This window comes from Ischnura elegans, chromosome 13 (genome assembly GCF_921293095.1).
Source record: "Ischnura elegans chromosome 13, ioIscEleg1.1, whole genome shotgun sequence".
Lineage (NCBI taxonomy): Eukaryota > Metazoa > Arthropoda > Insecta > Odonata > Coenagrionidae > Ischnura > Ischnura elegans.
Genome location: NC_060258.1, coordinates 19,094,729 through 19,119,057, shown reverse-complemented (window position 1 = coordinate 19,119,057; position 24,329 = coordinate 19,094,729). Strand labels below are relative to the sequence as shown.

General features: G+C 40.3%; 1 protein-coding gene across 1 annotated transcript in view; it reads left to right on the top strand.

The window, feature by feature from the left end:
• LOC124170109 overlaps positions 1-23,802 on the top strand; it is a 42,915-nt gene extending 19,113 nt beyond the window's left edge. Inside the window, exons 3-6 of the mRNA XM_046548787.1 lie at positions 1,795-2,319; positions 13,501-13,644; positions 18,737-18,978; positions 23,345-23,802. Of these exons, the coding sequence (XP_046404743.1) occupies positions 1,795-2,319; positions 13,501-13,644; positions 18,737-18,978; positions 23,345-23,425 (992 nt within the window). The 3' untranslated portion in view covers positions 23,426-23,802. The remainder of the gene's footprint in view (positions 1-1,794; positions 2,320-13,500; positions 13,645-18,736; positions 18,979-23,344) is intronic.
• Positions 23,803-24,329: the final 527 nt, after the last annotated feature.

Here is a 24,329-nt window from a genome sequence, read left to right as displayed (position 1 = left end):
AATTAAAGGACTATATTCGAAGAAATACGGTTTATGCATTGCTCTTATTATCTTGTAAATCATAGTTTGAGAATTCTAAATATACCTATGTTTGAGAGAGGTGCCATTGTGGCTAATTCTAATAGTGATCATAACTGCAGGGCTTTAGTATGTTTAGACGTGTCTTTTCGAGATTTGGATAACACCAATTCTTCCTTCTTTGGGAACTCTGGCTTCACTTAGGCCTGTATTCCAGAGCATAACTCTCTAGTCTTGATCCTGACTCAAATTTGACTCAGTTGCCACTTTTCAAGACCTGACTCAAGTCTGAATGCTCACTCAGACTACACTTCAGAGTTGAGCAGTCATTTGAATGCTTCACAGGGGCCTTTGAATCATCTAACAACAAACCATTGGCTGCCTTGAATCAATATTTGATCTCCCATCAATCAGCAATGAGTGTTCTGGTGAGTAGTGGCCTAAAAGAGCACTCTAGCCCTTTCGAGATGGTGGAGTTCTCTCCTTAGCATATGACTGCTGTACTGAGCCCCGAGAGACTCTCCTTTCCCTTGGTACGGAGCATTTTTGGGAGGCATTCGTTAAAAAGGGTCTTGCGGATAATCACACATTCTCAGCACCAACCTTTTTCAACCCTTCCTAGCGGGGACTCTGCACTATCTCGGACTCTAGAGGGTAGTTGGGCTCACTCCTTCCTGGGTTTATAACCCTACCAGCGGCATTGGTTTGCTATCAATCATGCTTTGCTTATATGAATTATAATAATAGCTAATAGCTATATCCATGGCTAAGTTCTAACAACACGTATCTGAAATTCGGCGGGTTTGAGACAGGTATCTTAAACAAAGTGTAATAACATTTAAAAGATAAAATACAAGCAAATAACAACTCTTTATTTGCAAATTAATGCTTCTTTTTCAGTTTTATGAACTTTTGATTTTTAATTTCAGTGTGCAAGTAAAAGAAATTAATCAGTGTTTTTGCTCTCCTGAAAAGTTGCTATTTTTGAGATACGTGTTGTTAGAACTTAGCCATCAATATGTGATAATTGTTGCTGGAACATAAATTGCAGACTTTGAATTGAATTCCTTGTTTTATTCTGAGAATCATAAAATTTTGAACGAAGCTCTACCGTCAATATTGATGAATTTACTGTAGCAACAATGCCCATGTTGATGTTTTTACTGAAATCAAGATATAAGTTAAAATTTATTGCAGAATTTTGTTTAAAAATTGTAAATGTTGCTCAAAAGACAATTAATTCAATTCTTAGTTTATATTTTTTGAGAAAGGAACAAATATTTATTTCGCAAAATGACTTGATAAACAATTGAACGACCACGGTCCCTTACCGCTAAGAGGGATAATATAAGACGAGGGGTCCGGGTACCTGCTCCTGGATTTCAAGGGTACGACCTTACTCCTGATTTGTTGGATCCTGAAACAAAGACATTGTACACCTGCTACCGTCATAAAAGGGGAAGAGCTAGGAAACGTATATATACGGCTTTCGTTCACCTGCGTAAGAAAATCTCTGATAAAAATTTGCAGCTTTCGTCTCCCGGATCAAGAAACGTCGAGATGCATATTTTTGTCTTTAGTAGGGGAAAGGCTAGGAAATGACCAAGTGCTCACTCAGGGCTGCTAGTATGTAGCGGTTCCATTCAAGGGGGGGAAATCCCCCAACAGTTATGGTAGCGCTCCTCTGGAATGCGCCCCTAGTCTTTAAGAGGCAGAGCGGTGGTGCTGGAGGCAAGGATAATCATAAGGAACCTGCTTGTTGTCTTGTGTCTGCAGTCCTTCCGCATGGCGCCGAGTGGCCCAAGAGGGTGGCTGCAGCCGAGCGACGACGCCACTGGCGCCTCAAGCTCTCTCCCGAAGAGGCGGAGGCACGCAGGCGCAGGGCGGCAGAGCGGATGCGCACCTACCGAGCCACCCTCCGCGCAACCCTCTCCCCGGAAGAGCTGCAGGCGCGCAAGTGGAAGGCAGCGGAACGCATGCGCCAGTGGAGGGCCAGCCTCTCGCCCGAGGAGCTTGCGCGGATGCGAGCAAAGGGGCTGGAGAGGGCGCGCAAGTGGCGCTCGCAGCGGGGCTCCTCCAAGGCGGGCGTCCTCCCGGCAGAGGATGGGCGGAGCAATACATCACCCGGCCTGCAGGAGCCGTGCGCAGCGCAGTGCGAGGCCGCGAGCGTGCTGAGGTGGGAGAGGGCAGCACAAGACCAGAGCCAGGGAGGGAGGCCTTGCGGAAGCAGCAGTGCGAGCTTCAAGGATTGTGTCGTCCCCCCCTATTTCAGCGTGCCAACGTCAAGGGACTGTGAGAATGGTACGATGGGGTTGCGTGAGGGTTGCGTCCACTGCGGTGGACATGAATACCCTGCTCTTATGCAACTGCAAGGGGGAGGCCTCAGGGCCGTATTCTTAGTCGACCCTACATATCCGTCCCTACATAACAAAAGGCCCCTACATGCGTTTCTCAGTCGACCCTACAATAGTGGTGGGGGGTAATTCCGTCGTTAAGTTCTCTGAAATGACGTAGATGATGGCACAGCGCCAATATTCCACTCTGGTGACGCAATGGGAACTAACTATGAAACTAAGAAAAGACATACGATAATTTTCGGGTGTATTGTTTGGGTAACGGCTCAAGGTAAATAAACAATACGTGTCGTACGCTAGGTCATGTCGGTACCCAAACTATCGCTACAAATACTCTCATATCGAGCCAAAAGTAGAACCTAATTGTCTTTTAATTACTTCAAAAGCGTTCTGTACAAGATAGTAATAAGTACGGAGCAAATACGGAGCATTGACGTGAGAACTTATGTTGCATCATCAAGGTTCGTCATTCGCTTTCACCTTCCGCAGTTAAGTTTATTTTGTGGCAAATAGTGGTATGAAAATACGTTTTCTATGGTTATACGTAAATGAAGTATTAGTTTCCCAAAAGTTTACCAAGTGCCAAACATAAAAAATATTATTATGTATTCGTAGAAACAAGGTGATGTATACCGCTATATTGTTCTTATTAGTTCAGTCAATTTTATAATTTATTTAACTTGGTGGTTATAAAGTAGCATTATTATTACATTTCTGATGTGTTACTGTACATTTTAAAATAGCTTGTTTGAGGTCGTCTCCCTTAATATCCATTGCAACGTAGATTCTTTAATCGAAGTGATCAGCAGACGAAATTTGGCCGCCATGTTTTTGTAGGGTGTAGGGTTGGTTTTGGGTGCCCTACATCAAGTAGGGCCCATTTAGTTCTACAAATGGTCATATGTAGGGCTTGATGTGGCATATGTAGGGCGAGATCGGTTTATGTAGGGGCTGATGACGTATCCAGGGTCGGTTGGCCCTAAAAGGTCCACTAGGAATACGGACCTCACTCTGTCACTTGGAGAGTCGATTTTTGCAGCCGTTTTGGACGCATTTCAAAAGGTTTTCATAAATATTGTTAGGGTGGCAGTGAGTGCTGAGCGATCCAATTATCCTCAATATTAGCAGTATGCAATGCAGTCGAACCTTCTATAAGTAAAAGTTCTAGGGACTGGCATTTTTTTCTCGGATAACAGATTAAACATTATTATTACTAGCTGACCCGGCAAACTTCGTACCGCCTAACAATCAATGAACTTACAGTTTAGTTACACCATTTATAAATCAAGAGCGGCTGTATCGTTTTTAATCATGTTTAATTTATTATAATAAAATAAGGATACTAATTCAATAAAACTACGTAAATGAGTATCAAAATTGCTTGTCAAAAAGACATTTTCTTTATTGAATGTACATAGGGTGGATCGGAGCACGTTTACGCGGATTTTTTTCAATGAATTTTCTTACGCTTTAGCTTAAGAAATTTTGGGCATTGTGGTTTTATAAAGCAGTTAATGAAATAAAAATTATACGCATTCAGTTGTTGGCTATTTGGGTTATTAACCGTAAAAAAAATGTTTTTAGGTCCAAGTCCGTTGCGTAAACTTGGCCCGTTCACGGGGCAGGTTAACACATCGCCAGATAGACGCTTGACTGATGCTCAAAATCGTGTAAGAAAAGCCCCTATGAAGCAGCATTCGCATCAAATGACTTTAGGCGTGGCAGTTATAGTATCTCTCTTCGGAAAAAATGCACTGCGTAATCGTGCTGCATGCGTAAACGCACCATGGGGTGCCCTACACATTTGGGTTTTATGTCTTGCGTCAAGCACCTTCTGATAAACAACAGTTTTTGTTCTGTTATCAGGCGCAAAATAAAGCGGATGAAGCTAAATAAATATAGTGAAGCGAAGCAGTGACGCAGCGAGGGGGGTTTTTGGGGGTTAAAACCCCCCCAAAAGCTCAGATAACTTTTTTATAAAAACTGTTGTTACTAATATTAGGGGTACGGATGAGTGACAAACAAAACATATTTAACTATTCACACAGCCGCAAAACCAACTATTTTGAACCATTTATCTTAAAAAATGTCTGGGGGAGGGCCCCCACACCTCTCGCTTACCTTAGCGAGTTTTCTACAGACCCTACAGACCCGTAGTATTAGCTGCGCCTAAAACCCCCAATCCTTGATTCCTAGCTGCGCTCTTGAAGTGAAGAAAGAAATACAGCGGATGGTTTACCGATTTGTTAACATACCACGTTCAATTGACCATGAGAAAATCATGGGTTTTCATTAGCACATGAGCAAAAACATCACAAAAACTGAAAGACTGACCATGCGATTTGTTAATCGTTATCACGAATGCAACACGAATTGGAAACTGAATACGTTTAGCTCAAAGGGCACATAAGCTGGGATCATGGAATCTTCGGAATGAGAACTTCCTCATCTTTGAGTTTTCCTTTGAGTAAAGTCGCGTGAATCACATTCATTATCAATTTTTTTAAATCACCAAACGCGTTCCGTTGGATAGTTATGGCTGGTTTAGGTTTCGAAAGATCATTAACACATAGCCTACCTTTAGCTGTAAATCGTGGTAAGCCAGGTATGTCCAACGACTTTAAATATTCAGATAGATAATTGGTGACTTCGTCTTCATCAATCAAACTGCTCGATTCCGAGACAAGAACACGGCCATTACCGTTTGTCAACAATTGCTTGGAGATTTGTTTACAAACACGGTAGTGAAGAGTCAACTGGAGCTGGGCTTACATTTAGCTCCAATTAAATTTTTTAGATATAATTTCCATATTTTGAATATAATTAGTAATTAAAATGTATATTGCTTCGAAATTCAGTTATTAAATTGGTAAAAACTAAAAAATAATTTAACTTGTAATTTTGACTGACTTATCAATTGTTGTTGCGTTACTAACTCCTAAAAACATATCACTAGGAAAGAGATGAAATTTTTTTGTGAAATTATCCTTTTTTTAATGTCCTATATGTTATCCGGGGCTGAGACGAATCCAAAGAACCTAATATCATTAAAATCGGTGCAGCCGTTCTCGAGTTATAAGTGTTCTAACTAACACGATTTTCGACTTTCTTTTATATATATAGATAGCATTCCATCGATTAAGGTAGGTTTCCATGGAGTACTAAAGAAGTTATCTGGGAGCCTCCCTTTCCTTCCAGCACTGCCCTCTTCAATTCACTGTAAGGCCTACTCCCTTTTAATCTATCTAAAAATCCTATTCTCTTCCTTCCTCTTTCTTGTTTTCCTAACATTCTACCCTCTAGCACCATTTTCAACATCCCCTCACCGCTAAGCACTAACTCCATCCATACCTTCTGTCTCCTCCGTATCTCATCTAAAAGCTGCCTCTCCTCGCCAACCATATCCAGCACTTCGTCGTTCCTTTTCCTCTCCGTCCATTTCACCCTCTCCATTCTTCTCCATACCCACATCTCGAACGCCTCCAATCTTCTCTCGTCTTCTTTCCTCAATGTCCACATTTCCGCACTGATTAAACTTTGAAAAATGGTAAAAGTTCAGGAGAAAAATTGATCTTGATCTTAGAAGTATTTTTTTAGGAGTTGGATACGCTGCAACAGTTGTTAAGTCGAAACTACTAATTGAATTATTTGTATCATTTTTATCAATTTAATATCTCAGCTTCATAACAATATAACAATTTAATACTAAAACATATTAAAAATTTTGAAATTATACATATTTAAAAAATTTAATTCAAGCTAATTGTAAGCCCATCTCGAGTAGACACTTCACTACCGTGTTTGTAAACAAATCTCCAAGCTATTTTTGACTGTCAGTAATGTCCGTGTTCCTGTTGATGAATAGAGCAGTTTGATTTCACTTCCTTGGAAATTTTGCAATATCGTTTCATCGAGAGATGAGGCCATCGAGAAAGTGCTCCCGAACGTGATTGATCACCAAAAAAAATCACAAATGGTTGATTGAGCGAGCAATTTTGACGACCTAGAATGGAAGATGTGGATTACTCTAACCATGCAAATCAGGATCAAATAACACAGGCCAACAATGAAAAAATGTTTTTACTGAAAAAACCTTATTCTTATATTTTTTAAGTTGCTAAATCCAAATGTGATGCTTAAAAAGTTGTATCACCCACCATTTATTCACATTTTACAGTTAAATTTATGAAATCAAGCAGTATTTTTAGAAATAAACAGCTTTTTTATAGTAAAAATAAAATTGAAAATGCAGGTCTAATGAACAAAGATAATGGGAGATTATCCTTAGTAATCCCCCATCATGTTATTATGATATAAAAACATGATGGGGAATTACTGTTGGTAGAAGTTCAGCAAGCGATTCATCGCAGAAAATGCTACACAAGAAGCTTCAAGGAAAAAAGGGAAAGAAAATGTAGACCCAATTCCAGTTGACAAGTGAACCCTGTATTATCATGCTACATTACTACTGTAAGTAATTTAACAGTAAATACAAAAAAAAATTATGATGTAACACAAGTTCATAGATTTCCCTATATACCGTAGAGGGGTATTAGACTAAATATTAAAATACATATTGCTTGGAAACTATGGGTGATACAAAAAAACTAAGGCCAGGTTTGGATTCGGCACATAAAAATCTTTAGAGATCAGCTATTAAAATAAAAAAAGTTTTCAAACAAAATTTTTTTGTTAGCCTGTGTAATTGGTACTGTGCAATAATTCAACTCTATTGATTGTGTGAAAGACAAAGTCACCGACTATCCATCTCCGTCTGAATTTTTAAAGTCCTTGGATGTGAACAGACCATGTGGGGATCATCGATTTGTCAGGCGGTACAAAGTTCGCCGGATCAGCTAGTTATCTATATACAGTGAGTCCTCGTTCTACGTCACCCCGTTTAACGTCATTTGGCGACAACGTCACGAAAATTTTGAGATCGTCATTCTTTTATCGCACCTTCGCTTCGCGATAACGTCAAGTCTTTTAAATTTCGCGCGAGGAAAAACGCGAAGCGGCGGGCGTTGCAGGTTGTTCGTTTTTTGGGCAGTAATACAGTCAGCCTAAATGAAGTGTAAAACGGTGTGTTTATTGTTAATTGCGAGTACGGTTTTAGCAAATTTTCTGCAAAATAAATTCTTAGGTAGGTGCACAAAGTTTTACTTGACGTAATGGTTTTCAGGAACCTAAAAAGTGATCTCAAGGAATTTTTCCGTGTAGAACTCGGAGTTTTTGTCGTCACTCTTTTTGCCGTGTTCACAATAATTTTGGTTCCTGTAACTGCGACGATGTTTCAGCGATGATGATGCCCAGGCGACGCTTGCCCGGGCGACCACCATAGCCAAGCCGAAAAGCAAATGCGGGAAGATACAAAGATGGAGAAGGATTTACATCACTGCTGCTATTGTCGTCAATGAAGACAGGAACTCGTATTTATGCCATAGTTTGGCATTCCCAACGTAAAAAATGCCCCAGATATGATACGCTAAAATTTTTTCACATAGGAATTGTGAGGTCTAGGAGCCGATATTCACTTTTTACATTGTTTCTTATGGGATATTATGTTTCGATTAACGTCATTTCGTTTATCGTCACATTTTTCAAGAACGGTAAGTGACATTAAACGAGGACTCACTGTACTTAAAATTATTTACACTCACTCACACTCACTCACACTCACTCCTGTGGCCATTCGAAACGGAGAAGGTCTTTTTTGGCCACACCAACTAAGCACCTCCACATTCTACGGTCGCCTGCCATATCCAGCTGGACTATCTTTCTCACATCCTTCTTAACTTCATCGCCCCAGCTCATTCTCCATCTTCCAACCCGTCTTTTTTTTACCTTCGAGTTTGCCTTCCAGAACTTGTTTCAGCATTGTGTCCTCACTTCTCCTATGGAGGTGGCCCAGCAAATCTTATTCTCGAGAGACGACCTGTCAGTCCCATCTTCCCAAGGCCATATTACTCTATGGAAGTCCAATTTCACGCTTGAAAAGAAACGAATTTCGTTTCGATTTCAAGACTTCGGCTTGCATAAAAGCATTAACCTGGCTGAGAACCCGAGAAATATTCATCAGTAGTATTCACCACGAGAAATTAAAATTGTTCATCTTATTCTCTTGCCTCCCAACTCTTTGTTCTTCCTAATTCTCCATCTTTCTCCTTCCTTCATCGGGCCGAATATTCTTCTTAAAACTTTGTTTTCAAAAGTTATGAGCTTCTTTTGCACTACTTTTGTAAAAGCCCATGCTTCAGAGCCATGTAATAATATTGGCATGACTATTGTGTTATACATATATACTAAGTTTTGTTTTATTTGACAAGAGTTTATTTTTAAGTATGTAGTTGTACGTACTAAGCTCCAATGTGATTTATCAGCTGCTGCCAATCGGGCATTTATTTCTGCATCTTCTTTATTGTTGTTCGTTAGTATCACTCCAAAATAATTAAATTGGTTAGTTTTTTTAAATATAAAAAACGAACCAATTTTAATTATTTATATATATTTTTTTAATTATTTACAATTTTTAATTGTATAAATAAGTTGATGTCTTCAAAGATTCTCTTGTAGCATAATTATTTTTTTGGATCCCATAATTTTTTATAAAAATACTCTAAGTCGCCTTCGCCGATGGTAAATATGTTTGGGGGAACAAGCCAGGGGACAAGTCCAAATGCTCACAAGAAACCAACTCCACTTAATTCCAACCAAGTCGTACACTACGATTCCACTACTACTACAACCCCAACTACAATTGACCTCCCTATCTGCCGTCAGCCCACGTTCGTGGAGTCACTGAGGGAGAGGTCGTTTCTCAAGCATCTCTGCCGATGGCAACACGAACGTGCTGATGGCTGATTTTTTTAAGGCCGTTTTACACAGGGCACGGAATTGCGCAGGTCAGAGCTGCATTTATTTCTAAAATGGTGTGGAATTGTGCGAATGCATGAACGAAATTAGAACAGGGGCTATTTTGCTGTCTCGCATCCACGCATTCTCGCATGTGTTCTAGCAATTCTCCGCTTTACACAACGCAATTTTGACTGTGCCTTCGCACGTACGTCAGATTGCGCAATTCAGTGTACCGTGTAAAACGGACTTTAGGAGTTGGTTACACTGCAACAGTTGTTAAGTCAAAATTCTTTATTGAATTATTTGCATTGTTTTTACCAATTTAATAACTCAGCTTCATAACAATATAAGGTTTGAATAACAATCCCTTGTGGAAGCGACCAGCATCGGTTGGGAAACGCTGGGGCCACCCAGTAATTGACGCGGCGACGGAACCCAAAAGTTTTTATTCATAATGACGAGCACCCGCGAGAGTTTTAACGAAGAACATATAAATAGCTAAACATGCCAAAAATATTGATATTATACTTAAAAAATTTAATTCGAGGTAATTGTAAGCCCATTTGTGCTGATGGCTGCATTTTGATCAAAGTCCGTTTCGAGGAGGCTCTCCATCATCTCGCAGCTTTTTAATTAACTTAATGAAAGCTGCGCTTACAATACCGTGCTTACTCGTGTAAGCTGCACCCTCGAGTATCCCAAGCACCCCCATTTTCGGCCCAGCTCGTGAGGAAAAATCTTCCTAACGCCTTTTGAGTGCGGTCTAAAGCCTGAGTCACACGATCATTTTTTTTCGTCATGAAAATGATCACTATCGTGATCATTTTCCCATCGCGAAAAGCGATCGCTCTTGTGATCATTTTTCTGAATCACACGGTCACTCCCGCCTCCGCTTTTCGCATCGTTTCCGATATCACAGCTCGTTGTTATGGGACCCGCATAACGAAAATATACAGCGTGTTTGTTTATCTATGTTGTTCCCAGGATTGTGAAACGTTGCGCTGCAATTGCTCCGTACGGGCATTGCCTTCTGATTGGCTGATATGTGGTTTCAGCATCGGAAAAAGCGACCAGACGAGTGATGAAAAATAGGGATGGGAATCCTCATCGCGATCGCAAAAAACAATGGGGAACATGCATGAAATTTGTTCATCATGCTAGTTAGTCTCATTGAATAGAAAATTTTCTCACGAGTCCAAGTATATTAGACAAAACTCTCCTAGTTCTCCACAAACGTCAATAAATGCTAATTAAAAATGCTCGAATATCATTTGAAGTCACGTGACCTGAAGCGCCTTCTGACGTCATCGCACGGTACACCATTCATTTCGCTAAAGAGAGTTGAGTGGTAGAGCCTTGAATGCAGGATATCGAAGTAAAAATCTTCGTCGAGCTTTGTGGTAGTTACTAAAAGGACTCCGAGAGGGATTTAAGAAAGCAAAATACCTCAGTTTGCTTTAGCTTGATTTCCTTATGGGGGCTGATTTTTTTTCTTTCCAAATCTCCCCAAACAATCCCCTTTATTTATTTCAACAACGCCTTGGCAACCCAAAACATTCACAGTCGGCATTTTGTCGTTAAAACAGCAATTATTTTCGCCAAATTTGTGTTTGAGCCCTCGTAGATCGATTTTCTATCCACTTCCTCAGTCTGTCATCAGTGGATACCGTGCTGTGACGTCACGCTCCAATGACGTCGTGTTTTCAAGCACCCGATGAAGATCAATTTTTAAAGACTCATAACTCGGCTGAAAAGCATTATTCATACGCGAAATTTTCGGCGAGTACATTTGAGGTGGAGGCCTTCTTATTCCAGTACTTAAAAAAATTGTGCATGTTCCCCATTGCCGGCGACGATCATTTCGCCTAGTGATCGCGATAGTGATCACTTTCGCGACGAAAAAAAATGATCGTGTGATTCAGGCTTAATATAGGAACTTGTGATTCGTTGCTAAATCGATAAATTTACGTTCAGGGCCGGATTTACCTTAAGGCAAAATAGGCACGTGGCTATGGGGGTCGCATCCAAGGGGCGCCTTCTGTTAGGCAACTGGCAATGATCTGTACTGGAGGCGCCTCGAAGGGCACCGCCGTCAGCAGGCTTATTATGTGGGTTCTGTCTGCGTGGAGGTGCCCTCTTTGCTAGTCTTTGCTCTTCTTTGACATAATTTAATAAAAGACGGTAGCACTTTTCCACTATATTTTAATGCATATGACACATTTTGGCTCGCAAAGTTCTTCCACCTGCAATCCCTTCCCTGCACCCTGCTAATTCTCACTCATTTCCTCAGATAACCTTCGGGGACTCTTGCCTCTTTCCTGCTTCGCTACTTACTCCCACTTCTCCATTTCTAATGACAACCGGCCTCTCGTTTTTGGAAATCATTTTGAAAATCTCTGTTGTTCTCTCTGAAACCTCTGAAAATATCAGTGCTCATAGCCTCGCACCAATGTGGCCTCACAGAGTGGCAGGCGGAACCAGAATGATGTCACACGGGCTTTTCCCAGCATTCATACTTAGCCGTTGCGTTTTCACAAGCTTGAAATTTTTCACTTTTCATTTTATCGCGGGTGAAGAAAGCTCTCAATGAGTCTCGGAAGCAATCTAAAATAAGTCTATGAGCATAAATAAGGACACACTGTACGATTTACGTAAATGATGAACATACTAAAAATTATAAGTGAAAGTTCTGATTATCTTAGTTTTCCAGTCACAGTGTTTCTCCGAATACAGTCCCCCTCTGAATATAGCCGCCCCCTAATTTGAGGCTTCAGTTTTGGGAAAAATTTAAAAAATGGGTTTGAATATAGTCCTACCTATACTTATACGATGGGCATTTTTGGAAAGAAAAGGGGGGGACTGTATTCAGATAAATAGGGTATTTGTGTGCCTCTCCCGTTCATTAGCACGAATAATCGGGTATTTTCTGTGATAGTCGTGATTGAATGTTGGCTCACACATTGACGAGCACTCAAAACCAATCGTATCTGTATGGTATTAATAATAATAATAATTTTATTGGTCAATAGTATTCGGAAATACTGTGACCTCGTCAGGAAAAAGTAGTGCAAAAATATACAAGGGAAATCACATGCAACCAAATATATAGGTTACATCAAAATAAAATGCCATAAGTACTGTGTGTAAAAAATTCATCGAGAGAATATAAAGGATGAGAGACAAGCAAATTGTGAGTCACCCTCTTAAATGTAGACAAACTGGTCATTCTGGCTGTAATGGGTAGAATGACCTAATGCCTATGTTAGGAAGAGAAGATTTGGTTTTCACTAATCGACACTGGTTTAATGATAAGAGGTTCTTATTTCTTGTGCTGTAGTTATGAGTTTCACATCTTTGAGGGAAGATATCAAGATTTTCTTTCACATATATCAGAGCTTTATACACATACATGCTTTAAACAGTTAAAATTTTCAATTTCGTGAAAAGTGGACGACAGTGTTCCCTAGACAGGGATTTGGTGAGTATTCTGATGGCCTTCTTTTGTAGCAGAAATACAGATTTTATGTCAGGGGCATTCCCCCATATTTCCAAACCATAGTCTAAATGGCTGTTTAAAAATGAAAAATATATACAATACATGAAATCAGAAGGGATTATCAAGCTTAGCTTTCTTAGGATAAAGAGAGCTTTGGATAGCTTTTTGTTTGCTTCAGTGATGTGATAGCTCCAGCTAAGTTTAGTTTCGAGGTAAAACCCAAGTAAAATTGTAGGCTTCAGATCACCTGAGGTAGGCTTCAGGCTATTTACGCAGATCGAATGGACCCTATTGGAAAATTCTTATAAGAAAATTTCCTATCAGAAATTGGGCATTTTTCTTGTAAGAATTTTTCTTATAAGAAAATTTCTTGTAAAGCAAAGCTTATATAATATTAACAAGTCTCATAAAAAGAAGCCTCCACTTCTTGGAACCATTTATGTCAAATACCATGCTGAAAACGCCAATAAATTAGCAGAACATTACTTAAAAAAAGAGTTATACATAATTTCCAAAAAAAATCTTATGAGAATTTCTTAAATAATTATCAATTGCCAACATAAGTTATGGTGACTTAAATGCCTGCAGGATAAAAACCTGAAAGTTATGCGACCTGCGCAACATTCTTATAGAATTCTATAAGAAATGCAAAGTTCTTATTAGAATTTCTATAAGTCTTACAGAATTCTTATAAGAATTTCTATAAGACTTTTAAGAAATTTCCAATAGGGGAGTGATGTGAAAGTGAGCCAATCTGTCTTCTTCTATCCTTCGCAGGTTGTCTGCCGGGTGAGTGGCCTAGCATCGGCAGTGGGTGTGGGACGGGTGGGAGCGGGGGATACGCACCCCCACGCTTCCTCCCACACCTCCTGCCTCCAACGCCCGGCCACCATGCCCACCATCACCACGACGTCGCCACCGGTGAGTCAACTCACGTACAATTTCTCCTCTTATACAGGGCGGAGGAAAATTGCATCAGAAAATTTTAACCCTGAATAGCTAATGCTTATAGGAAACAAAATATTAAGTTTGAAAACGTCACATTTTTAAACTATGGAAACATTGAGTCAAGCACTCAACACACAACAAGCAAAGAAAACGAAAGGCATTGATTGCGATTCGTTACCCACCATTAGTGTATTCATAATATACAAATTATACAGTTTTAGAAATCCCAGTTTAGAGGAATGGTAATGGTCAATTTTAACCTCATTTGAAAAGGGTCAGATTGGCACCCATGCGATGCCACTCCACGTGACGTCACTGGGACCTAGTTTCTATACGAGTAGATAGGAGTTCTACATCGTCTGACATTAACATTGCATGCATGAGGCAAAGAGCTCAGGGAAACGTCTCTTAAAAATGACCTATTATCCGTTGCCTCGCTGAGGTTTTTCAACTTCCCATGGAATAGGGTAGTTGCCTTCATCAAAGAAAACGAAAGGCATTGATTGCGATTCCTTACCCACCATTAGTGTATTCATAATATACAAATTATTTGGTTTTAGAAATCCCAGTTTAGACAAATGTTAATGGTCAATTTTATCATCATTTGAAAAAGGCCAGATTGGCGCCCATGCGATGCCACTCTACGTGACGTCACAGGGACCTAGTTTCTATACGAGTAGATAGGAGTTTTACATCGTCTGAGATTACCAATGCATGCATGAGGCACAGAGCTCAGGGGAACATCTCTTAATAATCACACATTAAAATTACCTAAGTTCGGAAAGTTTCCTTTGTTTGATAAGGTATTAATAATCCTTATTTAAGCCAAGTGCTACCTGCTAGCAGCCTGCATTGTAACGGCGCTCATAATCTCGCACCAAGGTGGCCTCAAACGGCGGGAGCCAGAACCAGAATGACGTCACATGGGCTTTTCCCAGCATTCCTACTTAGCCATCGCATTTTTGTGCGCTTGAAATTTTTACTTTTCTTTTAATTGAGAAAAATAGATATCGTCATTTAAAAATCTAAAAGCATGAAATCCTTACTTCAGGGGTAATAATCTTTCAATTTAGGCAATAAAAAAATAATAGGAAATCGCCTTATTGGCTGGGAGTTTACCCTGTTGTTCTGGACCTCCCATCACTTTGAATGCTTAATACATGGCTGTTTCTCCCAGCTAGCTTTGGTTGTGGTTGATGATGAGGGGCTTCAATGACGAGGAATCAAACAACCAAGCTGTAAATAAGGGTGCAAGCTGTGCAGGAAAGGGTAGTTAAAGACAAATCTGCCTGCACTTGGATCGGAGGTGAATGGAAAGAAAGGTTTGTCCTTTTCATGATTCCCTCAGTGACTTACAATCCTTAAAAGCGTCCCGAGTCACGCATCATCATTGGGAGTTATTTTAAGGATGGGAGAGGGGGGCAGAAAAAGGAAGGTTTAATGGAAAGGTACCTCCTTGAGCTGTTGACTCACTTGCTACTTGAGCTTGTGCGACATCCCGGGTTGTCTCCTCGACAGCCTAAAGGCCATTTCACACGGGGCACATACTTGCACAATCTTACGTGTGTATGAAGGCGCAGTCAAAATTGCATCATGTGAAGTGGTGAATTGCTAGAACACATGCGAGAATGCGTGGTTGTGAGATGGAAAAATAGCCCCAGTTCTAATTTCATTCATGCGTTCGTGCAATTCCAGGCCATTTTAGAAATTAATGCAGTTCTAACCTGCAAAATTCTGTGCCCTGTGTAAAATGGCCTTTAGCAACACGAACTCCAACCATAAAGCGATTCCGCTACACTGGAGTGCCGACCGGCTGTATACCCCGGTCGACGCCACTAACGTTCCGCAGCCCGTGCGAAATACACTAAGACAAAAGAAAAAAAGGGATGCCAAACACTCAGCGATAGCATGAAAACATTTCACTTCACCTCCAGGAGGTTAGAGTGTATCCTAGGCATCTGGTAACTGGGCAAACTCAGGGCCAAATGGAGTGCTTGGCTCAAAGTTTCTGTGTTTTAAAAATGGTGCATTTTCGACCTAAAAATTTTGGTTCCTCCTGGAATCAGCTATCTTGGGTTGAAAGTTTGTGACAATTTTTTCCACCCCTCCATTCTTATTGCTGCTAACACCAATATTCCTATGTATTCATCACAGTGAAGTATACTCATAAATCTAATTTATACCTTAGAAGAACCTGGATAAGAAGTTCCCGGGTAAAAAGTACAGTAGATTCCGTTTAATGGGTCCACCGGTTACTTGGGGCAGCCGCTTAATTGGGGCAGATCTTGAAGAACAGAACCCAATAGAGGAATATCCCAGAGTATTCTCCGCTTAATTGGGACAGCATGCCGCTTTATTGGGCCATGAGTCGGCGACATAGACTCTATACTATTATGAAAGTTCGAAAAATCCACAGAGAAAAAATCATTCGCCTTGACCAGGATTCGAACCCGGATCCCTCGATTTCCGGCCGAGTGCTTTAGCCAGTTAAGCTACCGAGGCGTCATTCTCCCCTGTGGAAATTTGTGGACTATACCGGACAAGGTGGTATGGACTGCTGAGCATATGATGCGACTAGCAGTCCAGGTCGTGCGCATGGCGCCACAGCCGGAGAGCAAAGTCCGAACTTTGAACACTAGAGGTGTTCGCTCTGGACTTATGAAAGTATACCGGGACTAGCCACGGTGATAACTTTTTACGGAGTCACCCGCAATGCACAAATAGTGCGAAAAATTTCCACAAATTTCCACAGGGGAGAATGACGCCTCGGTAGCTTAACTGGCTAAAGCACTCGGCCGGAAATCGAGGGATCCGTGTTCGAATCCCGGTCAAGGCGAATGATTTTTTCTCTGTGGATTTTTCGCTCTATACTATTAATTTTTTTTGCTTTCAGAATACTGTTTTTTTATATTTTCCTCCTTTGATTTACTCTCATTTTTCACTAATGTTCTTATTCTTGCCCTATTTTGAAAGCTCTTGTTGTTATACTATCCGCAAGAGGATAGGACTTTTCTTTAATAGGACCAAGTAAATACATTCATTCGGCATTGCCCGAGGCTGTGAAAAATATTTTTAACAAAAATGTTATAATTCTTAAAAATGATAATAAATTAACTAAACTCGCTGATTTATTTATCAAATTAATATTTTAACAAACTTATGTTGCATTATAAACATTATTTAGTCTTCTTTCTACCATTTCAAAGTTTTTTATACCCATATACGAGAGAGTTCGCCTAATTGGGGCAGTCGCTTAATTGGGGCAAAGTGCACAAGTCCCGATATGTCCCAATTAACCGGAATCTACTGTATTACACTCAAAGAAATTTGATTTTATAATCCCAAATTAAATCCCATTGATTGTTCCTCCTGAATAAGTTTCAGCTCGATAAGTTGTCCTGCTTAAGAAGTCCTAACTGATGGCAAGCAAACTACATTTTCAAATAATTTCTGCTATCTTAAGATCTTGCGGAGTAATTAAACAGAAATTTTGACTTTCATCAAGTCTAATATCTTTGAAAGCTGATTTTTTCTTTATTAGATAGGTTGAACATTGTCAAAATTTGTTGTTGAGATCATTTGATATCTTTATGAATTTTCTCGATTCGATCGACGGTGTTTCCGGTGTACATGAAAGCACCAATGAATGTTTGAAATAAGTTGAATCATTTTCTGTAGGATTAAGGAAAAAGTTTATCAAACGAAGCACACTGAATTCCTTCTTGACCTCCCCATGTTAACTTTATAAACAGTTTTTATTTCTATGAAATGAATTTGCAGTTATTTTCATGTGTTTAACGTAACGTGAATATCCCATGCAATTTTGCCTGCCTCCACTCTTAGAAAGTTTTCCCGCCTAAGATATTAATAAGGCAGATATTAAGGTTTATTTTTTAAGTTAGGCAGGTGGTATAACTCCATTTCTATGTGAAAAAATGAGATTATATTTTTACAGAATACATACCTTCAAAAATAAATAATAGTCTGAAAATATAAAGGCGAGAGAAATCAAAATTCTGTGCAACATGATTAAGTAAGTATGTAGAGGTTACTTGTCAAATGTTGGGTCTGGTCCTTCTAGTTTCAAGCGAATTCAGGTTTTGCAAGGCAGCGGAGAAGCCAGGAATGACGGCTAGGAGGGGGATTAAGGTGCAACAAATACTAAGGGTCTGGGGATTATAGAATACCCGCCAGGTAAGCGAGAGGTGCTGTGGTCCTTCACCAGAAAAAATTTAAGATAAATGGTTCAAATTGGTGAGTTTTACGGATTAATGAGGGATATTTTATTGCTCCTTACAATATTCTGTAAGTAACACTAATAGAATTAAGTAAAACGAGCGTGCTGCGCCCGCTCCCAGCGGGCTTCCCCCGCTCTTTTCAATGCAGGTGCACTGAGGGATAGGCGCGTTTCTAATTTTAAATGTAGGAAAAAAAGGCAGGGTCTTATGTACAAATTTAATTGAAATGTTCATTGTACAAATTGAGATCAGAGGACCTCTTTAAACACAACATTGGAAGTAATTACACTATCCTCTGTTAAACGCACATGATGACTCATGCTTACGTATCAACAGGAGACTTGAATGTAGAATCAGCCGCATTTTGATAAAAGTTATTTAAAGAATGAGAGATATTGTTACAAATGAACAAATGTATCAGTTTGTGCGCCGTTAACGTCAGGAATATTTACTGGTTTTTGTTTAGTTTTTTTTTTACTATTTAAAAACCAATTTCAGAAAACAATAGCAATATTTAGGAAGTAAGATATGCTGTCGCATATTCTCTGATAATTTCTGTGCATTTTGGTACCTCATTTGTAGAGTTTGGTTGCGTATAAGTTGAGAAAAAGGTATCTATACAGTAGAAATAATATAGAAGATGGATTAATCTTAAAAATTTCTTTGAGCTCTTGGGAGGGGGGGGAGATTTATCCCCCAAACCCCCCCCCCCCTCACTGTGCAACTGATGCAGGGGATAATTGAATTGTGGAAGTGCTGGAAGTGGTAGCCAGCCTCCTCAAAACTAGTTATCTTCTGTGCGTGTAACGAGTGGGCGTGTTTTGCAGTGTCTGCGTCGGAGGTGTCGAGTACCCTGTCCACAATGGCTGACCACCTGCAGCACAACAGCGCCTCCACGCAACAACAGCTGCAGCAGCAGCTACAGCACCACCACGGCTGCAGCCTACAGCCCCCCTCCCCGTGCGCCACCTCCATGCTTCCCCCGCTGGCCACCACCACCATGATGGCGCCACCACCTGTGCAGCGACCCCCGCACATAGACTGGCCCCCTCCACGACCCCCCCTACTGGTGAGTCTCCACCCACTTGACGTTTGAAAGTCTTCTCGAAATTTGTTGCTTTGATCAATGCTAGTAGCAGCTTAACATAGCGTTGTATGACTTAATATACAGTGAAACATCTATGTAGTGAATCTCTTTACATCGTAAACATCCATACTTCATACCACCCCTATGGTCCCGTCAGATTTACGTGTGAATTTATAGGCGAAACTCTTTGTAGTGAACCTCTTTATCTCGTAAAACCTCCACTTATCATACCAAGGAGACACCCCCGAGACGGCCCAACTACCTCCGCAAATTGTACGGAGACAACTAGAGACCATTAATGAAGCTGCAATTACGTACATGGAATGACATTTTCAGCGATAAATGTCTCATGCTTATTTTTTTTTTTTTACACCTTTAATAAGCTGTAATTTTCATGTTAACCATTAGTTGTGGCCATTTTGGTCCATATGAGAGCATGCCTATCAGTAAATAAGAAAAAGTTATCCAACTATTCTAATAATTTTCAGTGACTATTGAGTTGAAAGAGCTCACATTGTTTTCTCTCGAATAATGGCAAAAATCATGCGATAGCACTCGCTTTCTGTAATCATTAAATAATAAATATATGTTCACTAATGCATTCATGTTTGTTTAAACGCATAAATATAATGGTTTAAAAGACAGTAGTGCCTTTCATTTCCAAAGGATATGAAAAAATGGTGCCTGTCACTGAAACATCTCTATAGTGAACCTCCATACATCAAATTGCCCAAATTTTGGTCCCCTCCATTACGATGTAAAGCGGTTTTACTGTATTTGTTCGCTCACAGCAATGCTGCCATTTCACAGCGTCACAGCAAAGAATTAGTAATTAACCCATTAGCCTATGGGATCGTTTTTGAACGGTGTGCATGGTGAGTGCGGAGATTTTCTGGCAAAAGCCATTTTATACATATTAATTAATGTTTTCAACTTATTGTGGAAGATGAATGCTGTAGACGTAGTGTGATGTGGCTACCTTTTTTTTTGCTTCTCAAACAATAATAGTCATCTATTATCTCTGGAGCTTTATTCTCTCTCTTGCATCCAATATGGCTCTCTTACTAACAATCCCTTATTTACTCCTCCATCACCATAGCGCCCTCAACTCCCAAAACAGCAATATAAACATAAACATGCATACAAATAAAAATACAATTCAAACATCAATGCATAATACAAGGACCATGGCATAATTAATCACGCCGAATATCAAGGAGGTGACGTTACAGTAGTAGTATTCCCTAGGTTGAGTTACAAAGTCCACGAAGTTGGCAAAATGGCTAATTTTACGGTGCGCGGAGTTATTTATTGCACTCGGGTGTCTTGATTTTTGAAAATTTCGTAAAACAAAAAATAAAACAGAATTGCGAATAAAATTTTCTTTAAAATGATGTGCTATCCATTATTATGTCCTGAATTCCAGATATAAATTTTCAAAGTACAGTGGCACATCATTTTGATGCCGGTGGTAGTGATGGCATAAATGACTCTCTTTTTCTGAGCTGCCCCATTGCTCACAGCACGATTGGGAGAGCTGCTTGCCAGTGGCGCCGACTCCATGGGGCCTGAGGGGGCCCGAGCCCCCTCAAAGTTTCGTTAGGGGGGCGGAGACCTCTCAATAATTCAAGATAATAATTAAGTTATATTATGCTTTGTGAAATCACAAAAATATATTGGCATTTTTTATTTTTTCATGTTTAACGATAGTTATCTTTTAAAATACAATCAACAGTGTGTTAAAACAAATAATTATAAGGTAGTAAGCAGGTTAACTGAAAACAAGTGGTGTGAATTATGATAGAAGAGATATTACCAAATAAATTGTATATAATGAATACACTAATGGTGGGTAACGAATTGCAATCAATGCCTTCCGTTTTCTTTGATGAAGGAAACTACCCTATTTCAACACACAGCATGGCCGGAGGGAGTCGTTTGTGGAGGGAGTCGCGACTCACCGAATAAGACTCTCTCGCCTCACAGCTCTCTCTCTGCTGAGTCGCTCATTCGAACTGACTCACTCGCACAGTGCCCATAACCATTCACAACATTTCTATGGCAATTTTACCAAGGTTCTCTGTGCTAGTACTAATCGGCCCCCTGACTGCACTATCCAATCAAGGGAGGAAACAGAGGGGAATATGGACCTACCAAGAAGCAAACGGGGAAGACCATTCCAACACTTGCTTGCCTTGCTTGGCTGTAAATGTAGCGTATTTCCATCCTGCCTGGTGAACAGTGGTTAAATTCACATTATGTAGGTAATCGGGATATTGTTCCACTGGACTAGGAAGATACCACAGACCTTTGGCTTCTCTTGGGCCTTTGCTGACGGCAATGAAATCCTCAAAGTGTGAGGTGACCCTAAGGGTGGAAACTGTCCCCAAGGGTGGATCCAGGATATTTTTCTTGGGTGGGGGGCACAAGGGTCTTCTTAACATTTGGGATTAAAAACTACATGCAAAAATTAAAGTACGAAATATACTCTTAATTTGAAATATAATTAAAATTTCAATATTTATAGCTTTTATATTAAAAAATAAAGTTATTGATATATTGAAAAACCCATCAATCAAATTGTAGGGTCACTGAAGCCACAAGAAGTAATGAGGGCTCAAGGGGAGCCATGAGAGGATACAACACGCTGGGGCCGGGACCCAGCAATCGTACTGATACGCCCGATCAACCGGGGAGGGGAGTGGAAATGGGAAGGAACAAGGAATGAGGCACCGCCGCGATAGGAGCCCGACAACGCCTTTGGGATAGGGATGGGGTTGGAAGGGATGGGACAAAGTAAAACACTTTAACGCTATAGAAGCGGAAAGGGCCCACTAAATTGCGAAACCTAGCTACAGTCATTAATTTGCCAACGATTTTGGTGGATTTTCCTATAAATAAGAAAAATCCATGGATCAAATCATTGGATATTACCACTACAATACAGTGGATTCGAAACCCTTGGGCGGACTCCCGGGGTTACTCTTCTGGGCCAAAGTCTGCACCGCAGAAGGGGGAGGACAAGGAAGGAAAAAGGAAGGAGGCACCGCCACAATAGGAGCCCGACGACGCCTTTTGGGATGGGATAGGGAAGGGATGGGACAGGAATCCCGCCCCGTCACAAAGGCGGGCGGGTCCTACCACTAGCGAAACCATAATTTAATTTTACTAAAAAAAAAGAAAGATTTTCCGATGAGGAAGAAAAATCCAACTATTTTTCGTAGATTACCACTCCAATGCAATAAGATGGGCATTACATAGCGCTGCACCACTTTTATTCTGAGAGTCAAGGGATTGTCTTTTCATTGAAGGAATCAGAACGTGTGGCCAGTAAAAGCAATGGCAATGCCACGCTTGGCTTTAATATTGAATTGCAGTTGTAAGTATGGAAAGTGACAGAAGAAGCGATGGAAAAAAAGATGGAGGGAATGTCTGTGCGATTCATAAAATGATGAGCCAATTAGTGATCACTCCGCTGGTCCCTGAAAACGTATTGCTGGGGATATCGCTCAGTGGGGACTGAAAATAATGGTCCTGTGATTCAGGTTTTACCCTGATTAATACAGGACTCCCAATCAACCGTGAAAACCTGTGAATAAGCAGTGAATAACCTTTGAATTTCGTCTGCCGTGAAAAAACCGGGAAAAAGCTGTGAATTTCGTCAATGAAACCTTAAAAAAATCTCTCAAACTTGATTTTAGAACTAAAATTGAAAGAGCAAAAGAAAAATTGATGTGTCGATCATGTTTTAAGGTCAGTCATGCGTAGACACTGTCCACGCATTTATCCGCACACGTATATTCTAAGCGCAATTATTGGTCGGTGTGCCATGATGACACATTGACTTTAAGCCTGTACGAAAGCCAGAAGAGTTTCAATGTGTTCAAACCAAACCAAAGTGTTCATTAACACCTGCAAAAATTCAGACACTTCTTAACTTCCCTGGCACCTTGGTCCCTCCATTTTTCCACTCACAACCTTTAGCCAGAGCTGAGTTTTGGAAACGATAGGTGATGTCATAAGAGCTTTATGTCTATTATTATGATTATAGCACTTTCATTGCTGCGTTTGCATTCATGGCATCTGTCATGTTTCGTTAATTTGTAGTTAACTTGCAGCCGATGACTGTTACTTGATCAATATTTCTGCCTAAAATGACCGTAAATTTGACGACATATAGACCGTGAAAACCTGGAAAAAACCGTGAATTTTATATTATAGTTTGAGTGGGAACCATGTAATAGAAATTGCACACCTTTGGGTTTAAATAGGATGAGCTCTACCACCTCCTACCCAAACCTACCTTCATATCAAATCATGGAGTGAGTGACCTTTCTTTCTTTTTCAGGGCTTTGAGGGGTTTTCGTCACCTGCCGTTCTCTCCCCCTCGCCGTCAACAGCCCTGGACGACCCACGAGCCGGCCCCTGAGCAACGACACCCCTTGCTCCATTGCATTCCAGTGCATCCGCGTCAAGACTTGTTTCCTCTTTGAGAGCGTGTGCGTCTTGTTGTGAGGATCCGTCACGGATGCATCCTCAAACTGCCAAAGCAAGATTTGCTCTGTGGGCCAATCAAGTTTCCTCAACAATGGGATGGAGCCACGATTGTTTTAGTTGAGCATACAGCTTCTTCTCTCACAGAGCATTGTTATCAAGGCCTGCTTTTCGGGAATGTTGGCAAACATCTGATCTAAAGCACTACGTAGAACAAGTAGTAACTTTGTTTACTGTGTCATACACAGGTACAAATTCACGTTTCATTTAGCTTCACTGAGATTCAAATCCATATCTCCTGATTGCCGGCAAGGTGTGCTACCAGTAACACCACCTAGCTAATCTCCTTCAAGAGTAGTTTGTTACGCAGTAAGTCCTATTCTTTGGAACATTCAACTTACGAACTTTCAGAGACATGAACATCAGTGGTGTCATGGTACCGGAACGCATCGGAACGCCGTTCCGACACTGGTTAACAAAAGACATGATTGTCAAGTGTCTTTTGTTAACCAAATCATTGAATAATTGTCAATTAATAATTAATTGAATAATAGTAAAATATCACTTTCCTCAATTTTGTTGCCTCAAAACTTCTAAAATATATTATATTAGTAACTAAAACAAAACAAAACATTTTGTAATAAAATGTAAATAATAACTTGTAATAAAAGAACACACAGAGTAATATTTCACTTCTAAAACAAGTTAAGGGAAGTGCGTTTCGACACTGCTAATGTTGCCATGACGGCACTGATGGACATTTGAAAAATTCAAGTGTGTTTCCAAAATTTCGAATTTGATGCCTTTGCAGTTGGCCGATGCGACACAGTGTGGCGTAG